This window comes from Ranitomeya imitator, chromosome 1 (assembly GCF_032444005.1).
Source record: "Ranitomeya imitator isolate aRanImi1 chromosome 1, aRanImi1.pri, whole genome shotgun sequence".
Classification (NCBI taxonomy): Eukaryota; Metazoa; Chordata; class Amphibia; order Anura; family Dendrobatidae; genus Ranitomeya; species Ranitomeya imitator.
In genome coordinates this window covers 236,645,908-236,660,893 of record NC_091282.1, presented here as the reverse complement: position 1 = coordinate 236,660,893, position 14,986 = coordinate 236,645,908, and the positions used below count along the sequence as shown (strand labels likewise).

General features: G+C 43.2%; 1 protein-coding gene across 1 annotated transcript in view; it reads left to right on the top strand.

Moving 5' to 3' along the window:
- RNFT2 (ring finger protein, transmembrane 2) overlaps positions 1-14,986 on the top strand; it is a 153,991-nt gene that overhangs the window by 49,379 nt on the left and 89,626 nt on the right. The window contains exons 5-6 of the mRNA XM_069754717.1: positions 433-533; positions 14,295-14,448. Of these exons, the coding sequence (XP_069610818.1) occupies positions 433-533; positions 14,295-14,448 (255 nt within the window). The remainder of the gene's footprint in view (positions 1-432; positions 534-14,294; positions 14,449-14,986) is intronic.

Sequence of the window (14,986 nt, the reverse complement as noted above, 5' to 3'; positions counted from 1 at the left end):
CTGACAAACAGGAAGGCAAGGGAGTGGTACGCTCCTGCAGAAGTTGTGAAAACGCTTTTAAATGTACTTTTAGAACATCAAAGTCTGACAAATGTGTGCAATGTAGTCCTTTGGGATTTTTTTGGCAATTGCTCTCCTACCCTCACAGTATATACTTACTAACAAGGTGCATAGGTATAATAATAGTTTTCTGTACATAACCAGACATGTAATGTCATTTTATGTCTGGTGATTTGGGTGACTATGCAGCCTGGTGCAGGCTTGGTGTGATTATCAGGATCATGTGTGGCTTCGTGCTCTTTTTTGCTTGGTTTGTGGAAGCTCCTAGATATGCTGAGATGGTGCTCATATTCACCTTCTTATACTCTGTGCTCCCGCTGAGCAGAACGCACAATAAAACCTGTAATGGTTCTCCTTTCTGTGTTCCTTCAGGAGAAGCGATCGGTGATGACCGTATTTTGGATCGTGATGTTTTTAATGGGAAACACTGTTTACCTACTTTATAGCTTCCGGTCTGAGCAGCTGTATTATAGGTGAGCTTTACCCATACTTTCCCAAGTTCTTATTGGCTTTATTAGTTCTGCTTATATTCTAGTATTTGGCATTGTTCTTGGAATATTTGATGCCCGTTACAATTCTTGACCTTGTAATAAATTCATTTACAAGCACTTAGTAATATGTGGTGTGTATCCTCATAAAATCACTTACCCATTATCATATAGATCCTTATCATCTTGCCAAAACAGCTCTGACCTGCTAAACTATGTGCCCCACAAAACCTCTGAAGTGTCCTGCAGTATCTGACGCATGGTTACTACTGATGAAATAAAGACGAATGTCCATCAAGCTCAACTGAGGGAAAGGATAAAAGGAATGGGGTCTTGGTAAAACCTTAGTCTACCCTAAAGAGCAGGTTTTTACCTCCTGATCCAAAGTGTCGATCAACTGAACCAAAATTTAGGCCGGGGTCACACTTGCGAGTGCCATTCGAGAAACTCGCGCATTAATACCCAGCACTCAGGACCAGAACATTCGACTGCATAGAAATACATGGAGCCGCACACTCCGATCCTGAGTGCCGGCGGCAGTGTCGGGTATTGATGCGAGTTTCTCGCATGGCACTCGCAAGTGTGACCCCGGCCTTAGAACTAGTATTTAAGTTATTTTCTTATAAAAAAGCTTCTTAGCCCTTTTTGAAACCATTGACAGTTCCTGCTGTGATCAGGTTCTGAGTTAAACTGTTCCACAGATTAATAGTTTTCATGTCTCCTCTGGAGATTGAAGTTTTCTTTCTCTAGACTCTAGATTTAGGGTGTCCCCCTTGTCTTTTGAGGGAGGTTTTACGTGAAACTGCTGTTGACCATACTTTTTGTATGGGCCATTTATGTGCTTGTAGACGTTAATCATGTCCAGCTTTAGACGTCTCTTCTCAAGATACATTTAATTCCTCTAATGTTTCCTCATAAGTTAGATCCTCCATGCCCCTTACCAGTTTTGCGGCTGATCTTTGTAGTTTTTCTAACTCAAGGACAGCTTTTCTATGAATCGGTGCCCAGACCAGAACTGCATATGCCAGGTGAGGTCACACTAACACTTTATATAGTGGTAGTATTACGTCCTTGTCCCATAAGTCCTCACATCTATTAATTAATGGCAGTATCCTGCTGGAAGCTGCTGACTGACCTTGCTTCCTGTTATTTAGCCTGGGATTTACAAGTACGTCCAGGTTCTTCTCTACAAGTGACTCTCCTAGTTTTACTTCCCCCTAGAATATATGATGCCCACATGTTATTAGTGCCCATATGTAAAACTTTACATTTGTCCAGTTAACCTTATGTGCCAAGTGGATGCCCACACACCGAGTTTGTGCAAGTTAGCTTGTATTTATGAATATCTTTCATATACTATCCTGCATAACATAGTGTGGTGTCATCTGAAAACATAATAAACCCTATTAATCCCTTCTTCTATATAGTTAACAAATAAGTTGAATGATAGCGGATCAGTCCATTCAGAGTACCAGTGATTCATCATAAGTCCCTTTCAATCCAATCACAAACCTTGCTTTCTAAGTCTGTAGACCTTAATTCACACATTTAGCATTTATGTGGGACAATGTCAAATGACTTTGCAAATTTTCAATACACTTTATCCACAGCTACCCCGTCCAGGTTACTATAACCTAAACCTCAAAGCTTACCGTAGGTTAGTGTTACAACTTCTGTCCATAGTAAAACCTTGCTTGATATCACTTACCATGTTATTTTCTATCACATACTCCTGTCCATTACAAACCCTTGTTTTTGGATGTTAAGCTTACTGGTCTATAATTACTCAGGAAAGATCTACAGCCCTTTTTGAAAATTTGCGCCACATTAGAATTAAGTTAGTCTCTAGAGATTTTCTAAAAGTTATGTACAAGGTGCAGTAATAATTGAGCTGAGCTTAATAACTCTTGGATGCAGCACATCTGGGCCCAGGGTCTTTGTGCCTTGTTCACATTGAGCTACTTTTTGTTGGCTTCAGATGTTTTTAAAGGGAACCTGTCACCCCAAAAATCGAATATGAACTGCGGCCATCGGCATCAGGGGCTTATCTACAGCATTCTGTAATGCTGTAGATAAGCCCCCTCTTCTTGTCTTCACGCTGCGGCTCCGGTGCAGGCATACTTTGTCTGTCCTGTTGAGGGCAAAGAACTGCAGTGCGCAGGTGCTGGGCCTCTCTGACCTTTCCCGGCGCCTGCGCACTGCAGTACTTTGCTCTGCCCTCAACAGGGCAAACAAAGTACACCTGCGCCAGAGCTGCGGCAGGAAGACAAGAGGAGGACATCATCGTAAGAAGATAGGAGACCCCGGACCGGACCGTGACGCCCATCGGACCGGACCGCCCCTGGGTGAGTATAATCTAACCTCTTTTTCTCATCTTTCTCATCTTTCAGGTTACATTGCGGGCTTATCTACAGCAATCTTCGATTTTTGGGGTGACAGGTTCCCTTTAAAGGCTTTGTCCTACAACCTCTTTTGAGGAGCGCACTGCTTTCCTGCCTCTCGTATTTCTGTTTGTAGAGGGGCAGTGCGCTCTTGCTCAATTGACAGTTTGGTCCGAGCTGTATGCTATCGATGCTGCCATGAATTTCAGCGTTGCTTCTGCAGAATGTGAGGAGCAGAGTAGCAGTGCAAGTTTCCAGAATCAGGAGCTCACAGCGCTCTTCAGTAATCCCACTCAGCTACAGTGCAGTGCTTACAAGACTAGCTTGTAAGCACTGCGCACGTTTGGCTACTGCCGCAACACTGCAGTGAGCCTTAAACAATAAAATAAGAAAGGACTCAGTTCTGGATAACCTAAAGGAATTTCAATAACTAGTAAGTAAATTGCAAAGTTACTTAACAGAAGTTTTTAAAATATACTTAAAACAATAGAAATATTTAAGGTATGTGCACACGTTCAGGATTCGTGTTTTTTTGCGCTATAAAAACGCATAAAAAAGCATAATATGCATCCTATCATTTAGAATGCATTCCGCAATTTTTGTGCACATGATGCGTTTTTTTGCGCGAAAAAAACGCATCGTGGTAAAAAAAGCAGCATGTTCATTAATTTTGCGGATTTTTCGCGTTTTTCCCGCTATTAATGCATTGGGAAAGCTCCAGAAAAAAACGCGAAAAAAATGCATGCGGATTTCTTCCAGAAATGTCCGTTTTTTGTCAGGAAATTTCTGCAAGAAATCCTGAACGTGTGCACATTAAGAATACAAGATATAAACAATGTAACATCTAAAATCAAGGAACCAGAGGAGTGAGAGTAGACAGAGATCGCATTTCCATCTAACCTATATATGAAGAGTACAGTTTTACAAAACTCCATTTACACACTACGGGAGAAGTCTATATGAATCCGAGGAATTTGTACACAATTTCAATTATGTTGCAGATTTCTTCTGAATTTGCCACAGATTCGTATTTAAGTGGACCTTTCATCAAATGTTTCATATTGAACTGGACACAGAATGCAATAGTAGCAGCAGAGTGGAATTTTTAATTTTGCCTCTCTGTTGCAAAGATCTTGGCAATCAATATATTTGGCATTTAATAAGTTATCCTTTATTAATGAGTGTTTATCAGCGTTTTCACTGGGGGTATGTATTTTTGCACTGTATGATGATGACCAATCATATCCAGACAGCAACACACTGGAGCAAATAGAACACGCCCCCACCAAACCCCTAGGCTTCTCAGTGTGTGAAATGTAATGATACAAGCTGACCACTGAGAAACCTGCTGTTGACTATTATGGGGTCATGTTCTTCCATTTGAGATTTTCTGCCTGGTTATGATTGGTCAGTGATACAAGGGATATAAGTACACCCCCCCCCCCCCCCAGTGAAAACGGATTAACACCCACCAACCCACTTTGACGTAAAAAAATATAAAAAATTAACTCATTAGGTGCCAAATACTTTGATTGCTAATACCTTCGCGACAGAGAGGCAAAAAAATGATTCCACGCTGCAGCCACTATTAAATCCTGGGTCCAGTTCAGCATGAATAATTTGACGAGTGACTCTATGTGCAGCTGGAAAAATCCGCAATGTCTGAACTCTGCAATACATGTTCATTTGTAAGCTTTGCCATTCATGAAGACTAATAGATACAGAAAATATCTTCTTCATTTTCTGTTCAATGTTTTATTTCATTTCTCGCTTTTATATTTTAGGTTATCACTTAGCCACGTGTGGTGTGAGTATTTTGAGTTTTGTTTGTATTTTCCCATTTCTTTTCATGTTGTTTTTTTTTTTTTATTTCTTATTTCTTCATTACTTTTTTTTTCCTGTTTTGCAAACTTATCAAAAGCATGTCCTAGATAGATAGTGTGAAGAATGAGCTGTAAGTCAGAGATCACTGCAGTAAGATGAAGAACATGCCCGTCACATTGCGCTGGACTGATTGTTCTGCGCTCACTGAAGGTCATTTCTCTACCATTGCTATCTTGTAATTGGGACAAAGTGTCAAGATGCTCGCTCTGGGGGCCTACTTGGTTTGTTCAAAGCAAAGTCACTGACAACACGGTGATTATTCTTTGTCTGTATTGGCTTTACAGCAGTAAACTCTATATAAACTTAAAGGTGGACACGAAGAACCTTGCAGCTACATAGTAAATTCTGGAGATCACTTCTGAGCCACTTCATATTTTTCCAGCATTTGTTTTATGTTTTAACCTCTTTTTTTTAACCCGTCACTTTGACTGTGAGATTCATTGTAATCCCAGCAATAATCCATACTTTGAACTGTCAGTGAAAATCCCAAACTCATGACTTTTTGCAATTCTGTATGTTACTTGGTTAATTAATGCAGTATTTATTATTAACCCTGGGTGGACCTGCATGTTATTTTACATGACTGTCATAGGCTATTAGGTCATGGGTCTACAGATAACTTTTGAAGGCTTTTTTGAAGTCTCATACCATTGCTCTGCTGTCATTCCTGCTTTTCTGTAGGACGGCTGCTGATGAAGGGGCATGTACCTGGACACCTCATGCAGCTTTCTTTGTCACCTCTAGTTTCCTAGAGGTGGATGAATGATGCGAAAGCCATCAAATAAGCTGTCCGCCTCCAATAAGCGTATACATTCAAATATGATGGATGAAAGAGCACATGGTGACTCCATCTGCACTGTTATAGCCAAGTCCCCGTCAGCACATACGCCAGAATCCAATTTTGTGGGGTGTTCGGTCTTAGGCCCCAATGGATCCACTGACATAGGAAACCACGCTGTAGGGGAAATCCGTTAGTTGCAAACAGAAGTATGTTTTGGTGATGCTTACCGTCTTTGCCATTCCTCTGCTATTGGCTACTTTTTAGCATTAATAACACTGTTGTGGTCTGTAAGGGGCCCTACAGAGAGTCTAAAGTATTCTAAAATCTATCCTGTGCCTCAATGACAGCCATGCTATACCTCCCCCATGCTTTATACTACATCTCTGATTTGTAGAAGCATATAGTAGTGTATCTGTGCATGGACATCTGATCAGAAAGCTATCACATGAGGAGAATAAGTCTTAGTAAGGGGGCAGTAAAATGGAACGCTGAGGTGTGTGCAGGAATTTGTACATTAGCCTTAGGCTCTCTTCATATCGACATTATGGTTTATGCTATAAATGCAAGACGGTCACTGCTCCTTATCTGCTGCATGACTGATGCCAACATAGAAACATCCAAGGTTGGGGGAATAGAAAGACCACATGGTTCATCATCTCTACCACTTCTAATACATATATGTTTTCACTTACTGTTGATTTTCCAGCAACAACTTTTGAAACTTTATTCCAAGCTATTCTTTCAGTTAATTACCGTAATATTTTCTGGCATTGCTTTCGATACTCTTATCTACTTATACTTGTGTGAAGACACGGTGATGGGGGGGTCCTGTCTCTGGTTCTTTTGGATGTATGGATGTCTTGACAGAATCTCTGGCTGTCTCTCTCTCTGTCTCTTTATACAGAGGCATGTAGCCAATTTTTAGAATTGACAAGTGTCCCTCATTCTGTATTTACATAAAAGGGTAAGAATGGAGAGTAGATCAAGTAGCATTATTTGATTGTTTAAACTATTTGTATAGATTTTCCTCCTCTGTTTCCAATGCAAACAAACTGGCAGGCAAGGACAGTGCATCTATTTAACATATCCGCAAACATCATTGTTCAGTGACCTTGCATCACTGTTTTGCAAAGATATCAGAAAACAAAATGTAGGAGATATAAATATTCGTCCTACAAGAAGAGTCAGTTTATGATTCTGGGCCTACACAATTTATGTCTGGTTAAAAAACAATGCTGTGTTTCTAACACCTTGCGTTTAATATCTTTTTTAAATTCCCGTTTCTTGTCCGCTTCATTGGGGGAATGGCTTAGTCTGCTGCCACCTGGAGACTGACACTATTTAACACTTTAAATGAAAATTGTCTCCTCAGCAGACTATACCCCGCCTGCTAGCCTCAGGCTCCCTCAGTTTTGTGTAGTGTCAGTTGGAGGCAACGTCTGTCTCAGACCTGTGTTTGGCGTTAAGTGTCTCTTTTTTGTTTTTCAGCTGGATCGTGTTCAGGGTAACAAGTTGTAATGATTTCACCCATGCATTGACTGAGAGTACAGGCTATAATTGTGCAGTCCGTATCCTCTCACATCAGTATGGCCGGGCCAGAGTACATTGACAGTCAGTGGTCAGGTACTGTGGCATTGGTCTTTAAGCCAGCCAGCTTCTGTCAGCCCCATATGGCATGCATATTGCATGGAACAGAAGTTTAGATTTCGGGTGGAGAGGGGAGTATGGCTCTGTTGCGACTCTGTATTACCTCTTCAACCCCATCGCCACCTTTTTCTCCTCCCCCGCTCCCTGTCTCTTAGGGTAGTTTGGTAGGATGACGACAGCTAGGACTGGGGCTTAGTGGTTTGGAGGAGAGGCTTGGGCTTGTGATGCACGGCTGCTGTGTCCTGTCAGCAGTTTGGAATTCCACTTTGCTGTCAAGCACTGTAGGCAATTTGCTGTTGTGCATCGTGTCTGTCCGCCCTGCTGGACTTCCGGGATCGCCCCCTACTCTCTGTGCTGATGTCGCGTGATTACCTGGGTAAGGTGTGGTGGACTGTGTGGCGGACGTCACTCGGCGGCCCCGCCACCTCTTCTTTTGCGCAGCTGTCCAGTGCTACTTGTAATGATGCTGAGGCAGCGCTATAGTTGTTGCTTGGCTGTTCTGCTAGCCAGTCTGATTCTTCGGCATGCCGTGGCCACTGAGGCAGCAATCGGTGCATCCGGAAGCATCGGTCATTCAACAGAGCTTTCCCAGCACCTGTCCCTTTAGACCCGCCCCTTCCTTTTTCAGCAGCGGCTCTATATTGTGCCGCCGTACTTTAATTATGGTGCCTGCATGAGATTCTCACTCCTGATTCTCCGTCCTGCTTTTGGCACTCACCAGAGTGCAACAGACACCAGCGACACAGAGGGACTTCAAGATAGGCTGTTGACTTCTGGGAACTGATTATTCGTTCTCCTCAGTAACTTTTCGTAAACCACTGCTCGCTGTCATTTTTTTTCCCTGCTCTCTGGCTCTTATGTCAGAGTCCAGGGAAGACCCTTCACGCCCATCGATGTAGCCCGAAATTGTTGCATATTATGCATTCTTAGCCTGTAATAATTAGATTTCAACAGGGTAATTGGTGGCCTCCTGTAATCATACACCTCCCTCCTTTTTATACCAGCTCATATGACATCTGTAATGTCAGAAAAGAGTATAGTTGGCTTGGGCTCATGATCTAGCCCAGTCTGTAGCTGAACTAACCAGGGTATCCAGGATGCTGGTTACTGTTATTTAACATATGACAATGGCGGCTGCCACTCTGGGAGTTCCGACCACTGCTGCAAGTGAGTCAGACCTTCCTGCCTTAGGCCTCTTTCACACTTCAGTTGTTTGGCGTCAGTCTAAAACCGCCATTTTCCTCAAATAACGGATCCGTCATTTTTTTGGCGGATCCGTTATTTTCCCATAGACTTGCATTAGCGACGGATTGTGACGGATGGTCGTCCGTTCCATCCGCCATGCGACGGATCCGTTGAAATTTGGCGGACGTTGTCTAGACATAGATGGACATTGAAACGTTTTTTGTCAGCGCCGAAATGGCAGATCGCGAAGGATCCGTCGCGTCCGCCATTCCATAGAATGGCCGCCTATGGGCGACGGATCCATCGCGACCGTCATTTCGGCGAATCCGCTTTTTCAATTGCGCATGCTCCAAAAAGTAGATACTTTTCCCAGACAACCCCCAAGTAACGGATCCGTCAAAAAAACGGATTCGTTAGAACCGTTTTCTCAACAATTGTGACGGATCCGTCACTATGTCGGAAGTGACTGACGCCAAACAACTGAAGTGTGAAAGAAGCCATAGTGCACCAGTATAACCGGTCTCAGCTGAGATTCAATTCACCTCACTTTACTCCATCCTCCAGGTCTCCTCCCAGGGAAGACGTCCAATATCGTTTTCCTCCTCTCGGGAGGTACGCTCCGCCTAACACTCAAACCCTAGTTCTAGCTCATAGTCTGTGTTAGACCCATATCAGATGGGTAACTTGAGGTAAATGGTGGAGAGTCAGGTTTCAACTCTGGATTTCTCTCTAGGTTTGTTGTCAGAGGACCCGCTGCCTTCCACTGAAACGGGCTTCTTTAGGAGAGGCAAGCTCATGGCTAGGTCTTTTTCCAACCACAAGGAAATTTTGGGAACTCTTTCACAAAGCATGGGAACACCCTTACAGGCGTGTTCAAAAACGCAGTCATATAGAGGTGGTATTCTTGCTTCCAGCGGAATTGGTGGCATCCTGGTCCGCTCCACCTGTGGTAGATACTCCCATATATTGCCTGTCTAGGACCATTACTTTACGTCTTGCCGAGGTAGCTGCACTTAGAGACCCCAAAGACAGACAAATGCAGTTTGTGGCTAAGTTGCCTTTGAAGCAGCAGTCTTTGCCCTGTGACCTGCTTTCCCTGCCACTTGATTATCCAAGGCTGTTACTGCTTGGGCTATTCATTTACATTGCAGTACTCTGGCTGTTTCCCAGGAGGTGGCGCAAATGGATATTGTGGATCAGATCGCAGATACTTATGTTCAGCATCATTAGATGCGGGTGAATTCTCTACCCAGGCAGCAAACAATTGTGTGGCCATTTTTCATAATTTATGGCTCAAAGTATGAAGAGCAGATTTGGCTCCGAAGAAGTCTCTTACAGGTTTACCATTCCAGTTTGGTAGGAAATTGGACTAGATTATTGCTGAGGCCAGAGGCAGAGACGTTATGCGCTGCTTGCAAGCCGAAGGGCAGCTGCTGGAATACTCACTGCTCTGCACGCCAGAACAGTGTGCGTGCAGAGCAGTGAGTATTCATTGCTCTTCAGTAGCGCGCATAGTGTCAGCCACCGGCTTTCTGCAGTCACGTGTGCCGTTATTAAAGGGAAATGAATATTCACCGCAGGTATTGGTTGATGTTGCCCCTTTTAATCCAGGGGGCCATTTTCCGCCACTTGTCGGTTCAGGGATCCTGGAACAATCAGGAGAGACTTCTTCCGATCAATGTATTAGAGCTCAGAGCCATCTATTTGGCTCTTCTACATTGGCAGCGCCTGATTCTAAGATTGCTCATTAGGATCCAGTCAGACAATGCCATAGCAGTGACCTTTATCAACTGTCAAGTAGGGACACTGAGTCTACCCGCCATGTCAGCGATGGTACTGCAATGGGCGGAGGACAAAGTTCCTCTAATCTCAGCGGTTTATATACCCAGAGTGGACAACTGGGTGACAGTCTTTTTAAGCCACCAGCAGGTAGCAGTAGGAGAATGAGCTCTTCACCCAGAGGTGTTAAAGCAGATTTGTGGTCAGTGGGGTACACCAGATGTCGATCTATTGGCATCCAGGCTAAACCACAGGGTACCAAAATTTGTTGCAAGATCTCAGGATCCTCGGGCAGTCGCAGCTGACGCATTGGCAGTTCCCTGGTCCCAGTTTTCCCTTCCTTGCCTATTTCCGCCTCTACCTCTTCTGCCTAAACTCCTCAAGAAAGTCAAGGAATGGGGGATTCCAGTTATCCTCATTACACTAGACTGGCCTCAGATGGCCTTTTACGTGGACTTGATAAACCTTTTGGATCATGTCCCTTGGACTCTTCCTCACCATCCAGATCCTCTGTCTCAGGGTCCATTCTTGCACCAGAATTTAGTCTCTGTTTAACGGCAGGTCTATTGAATCGGCAATTCTGAGGGCAGAGGGTTTGTCAGAATAAGTAATCTAAACCATGATCGGAGCACAGAATCCCTCATCACTGCGCACCTATCGCCACATTTGCAGGACCTACTTTCGCTGGTGTCAGTCTTCTGGAATTTCTGCAATATTCTTTTCTCTGCCTGTGCTGCCCTCGTTCTTGCAGTTGGGGCTGGAGTCAGGGTTGGCACTTAATTCTCTCAGTGGACAGGTGTCCGCCTTGGCTGTTTTGTTTCAGAGAGGTGTTCCCTTTAGGCCTGAGGTCAGGACTTTTTTCAAGGGATAGTGAGCGCTAGACCAGCCTATCGGCCTCCCCTTGATCCATAGGACCTTAATCTAGTCTTGGAGGTTCTTCAGTCTCCACCATTTGAGCCCCTGAGGGAGATTTCTGTGCTTCATCTTACTTTCCTTATAGCCATCACCTCTATTAATAGAGTATCAGAGCCTGCGGCTCTCTTTTATCGAGCTTCTTACCTCGTCCTAATATGCCTCTAGCCAAAGTGAACATTTATATGATCTTTTTGAATATTTGTATGTCCCAGAATAAGGTAATGTTGACACCTGTTCCGTCCTTCTTCCCAAGGTAGTTTCGGCTTTCCACCTTAACGAGGACATTGTCTTGCCTTCCTTTTGCCCTGCGTCATCTCATCCAATCGAGAAGGCTTTGTACAAATTAGCTGTTGTCAGGGCTGTACAGTGTTATTTATCAGCCATTCAAACTGTCTGACTCCTTGTTTGTCACATCAGACAGACAGCCCTCGCAGGGGGCAATTATTGTTTGTTGGATTAGAGCAACCTTCATTCATGCCTATAAGACGAAGGAGCCTCCTTTTAGGGTTTTTTGCTTTTGAGGGCTTCTTGGGATGTTCAGAACCAGGCATCAGTCCTGCAACTCTCAACTCTGTAGAGCAGCTACTTGGTCATCGGTACTTTCCCTCTCCAAATTTTACAGGGTCCACGTCTTTGCTTCTGTGGATGGAATATTTGTCATGTGGCAGTTGCTCAGGCTTTGGCCTGAGCAAGAGTGAAGGATTTGATAGTAACCGTATGGTTTATTTTACCACCCCAGGGACAGCTTAGACATCCCACGGTTCTCTGTGTGCCCCAATGAAGCAACTGAGAAATAATAAGAGATAGTCTTCATTGGGGGACGCCGCACCCACCGTTAGTGTCCCCATTGTTCGTGCATTTGTTATTTTCTTCTCTTGAGGTGTAATTGAATAATTCTTTTCAAATGCTTGAATTTTTTTTTGCTTCTCCTGCTTTCTCGCTAAACTGAGGGAGCCTAAAGCTAGCAGGCAAGCTGTAGTCTGCTGGGGAGGAGCCAATTTTCATTTAGAATGTAATAATAATGTCAGCCTGAAGATGGCAGCAGACTATCCCATGGTTCTGTGTGTCCCCCATGAAGACTATCAAGAAACAGATTTTACAGTGAGTACCAAAAATCTTTATTTCTCCAAACATTATTTAACCCCATGGTGCTAAATTACAGATATCTCCATCATGAGCGCTGTTAAATTAATGCTTAAAGAGAACCGTTCATAAAATTTTTTATGTTGAACTGGAAACACAATGTAATAGTGACAGCAAAGTGAAATAAAATATTTTTATTTTTTTATTTTGCCTTTCCATTGCAGAAATATTAGCAATCAAAGTTGTTAGTACTTAATCTGCTAAGTTTTTTTTAAGTTCATGTGAGTGTTATCAGATATTTTTCACTGGGGGCGTGTACTTTATCCCCTGTATGATACTGACCAATCATAAGCAGGCTGCATCACTAGAGAAAGAAGGACATTCCCCCACCATAGTTTTGAGCAGGTTTTTTAGTATGTGAGATGTGTAATGTCTTATCTAATGGTCTAATATTGCATGGGTTAGTGTGTGGGGAGCGGCAGTGTAGCTGTGTCACATTGCAAACCTTTTTATCACCTCTCCTAGCACTGACATCTTCTGTACTGCCCCTCCCCCACACTGCCTGTCTGTAAATGTATCAGTATCACACTTGTGTCTTTTGTGATCACGTTGTGGTTGCTCTGTAGTGAGATCAGAGCAGGGTTTTATTATAGATCACACATGAGCATTCCAGAACAGACAGGCTGCTCTTGTGTGAGATGTAATGACACCCCTGATCTCACTGCAGAGCAAGTACAAGTTGCTGGAAAACAGCAGGCATATGTGTGATTACTGACACATTGTACTGTGACACAGTTAAACTCACCCCTCCCGCAAACACTGACTGACGCATTTGGGAGGTTAGACCAGAAGATCAGGGCTCTTTGTCATTATATGTTTAACACATCTGCTGTTAGCTTTGCTGGGGGCGTGTTCTTACTTTGAGTTTTGCTGCCTGCTAATTGGTCACTGTCATGCAGTAGGAAAAGTACACGCCCCCTGTGAAAACTTTGATGACAACAACTTGGACTTAACTTTTTTTTGTAACTATTTTGGTCCCAAATATTTTGATTTGCTAATATCTCCACAACAGAAAGACAATCCACTATTGGACCTTATGTCCAGTTGAACATGAAAAATCTGGTGATTGTTGAAAGGTCCTCTTTGGAAAAGCATTGCCTCTGCATCTACAAAATTAGCTGTGTGAGCACGACTGATGTATCTAGTCAGGTTCCTGCTAAAACTGCAGGGATCAGTGACAGCATAGATCCCTGCAGTTTAACCCCCAAGATGCCACAGTCAGTTTGGCACTCAGCTTCTGGGTGTTTAGATATAGAGAGCACATTGCCCCCACACGCACACCCTTTCTTGACCTAATCACAGGGGGCCTAACAATGGCCCATGTGGCTGCCGTTTTGGTCCTCCTGTTAGACCCAGCCAAAAGCTAGCAGACATAGTACACTGCTAGACAGAGGTATCATAGAGTGTTATATGAGCTATACGAGTCATTTGAGTTGTGTTTACCACCAGAAGTTATAATGTAGGTATATTCTGTTCTCTTAGTGAGGGGCAGGGATAAGATTGGCCATTATTAGCTTATTGAAGATCCATTATGTTTTGTTCTGCCTCACAGACAATCTTGCTGACTTTTAGACACTTTATTTAGCTGTCTTCTTCCCGCTTCTGATCCCTTTAGTTTAACATCAGAGCCATGGAACAGATGAAGGCAATTTCATTGTCTCGGCTGACAGGTTATTGTACGGTATAGCGTGCACTATACCCGAGACTAAATCTTGTCAGATAGGATAGTTTAATCTTTAAGACGATGCTGATTACAGGTATCAAAGTAATGGGCAATTTGCAGAGGCAACAAATCCCCTGAGGCCACCGTTCTCGCGTTACATGGCTCTAATTGGCTTATTTGTGGATGATGTCAAGCTCTGTAAACCAAGGCATTTAGGGACATGCAACTTCTACCTTCTTTCTAAACTTACCTGTGACTTTGGATCACTCTGATCATTAATTGTCTATAAAGTTTAGCTTCATTGCCTAATAAAAAGCCTTCTTGTAATGTGTATATTGAATATAGTAATGTTTCTCTTCTATCCGCAGTCTTATCTTTCTGAAGCCAAATTTAGGGGCCGTGGATTTCTTCGAGCTCATGTGGATTGTGGGCATCTCGGACTTTGTTCTGAAATACATCACAGTATCTCTGAAGTGTCTGATCCTCTCTCTTCCCAGGATTGTCATAGCTGTGAAGTCTAAGGTAACTAAGCCTATGCTAATTTCTAACCTTCCATCTCCACCTTAGATTACTTAAGGGCCTTTGGCTCTGTCTCGAGCCATGATTACTTGATAAACTAACAATCTGTAGGAAGATCGATATTGTGCAAGCCTAGATAGGTCCACCAGGGTCTTCTCTGCCACTATCTCGATTGTATCAAGCCATCGGGTTGCTGGTCTCCCTCTTCGCCTTGTTCCTTCTATTCTATCTACCATGATGTCCTTCTTCAGTGATTGCTGTCTTGTATGATGTGTCCAAAGTCGGCAAGTTGTAGCTTGGTGATCCATGCTTGGAGTACAATCTCCACAACACCAGTTTAATCTCATCATTTTTCATTACTAGGTTGGTACATGGCAGATACAGTTAAAGGGCTACTGCAGTCATTTCAGTAATAAGATTGGATTTTTTTTTCAATATAAATTATTTATTCCCATTATACAAAAAGCCACCCTTGTGGCTTTACACTGGAGCTTGGCTAAGATACTGGGTATTTTAGAGAAACATAAATGGCCTAGTGTTT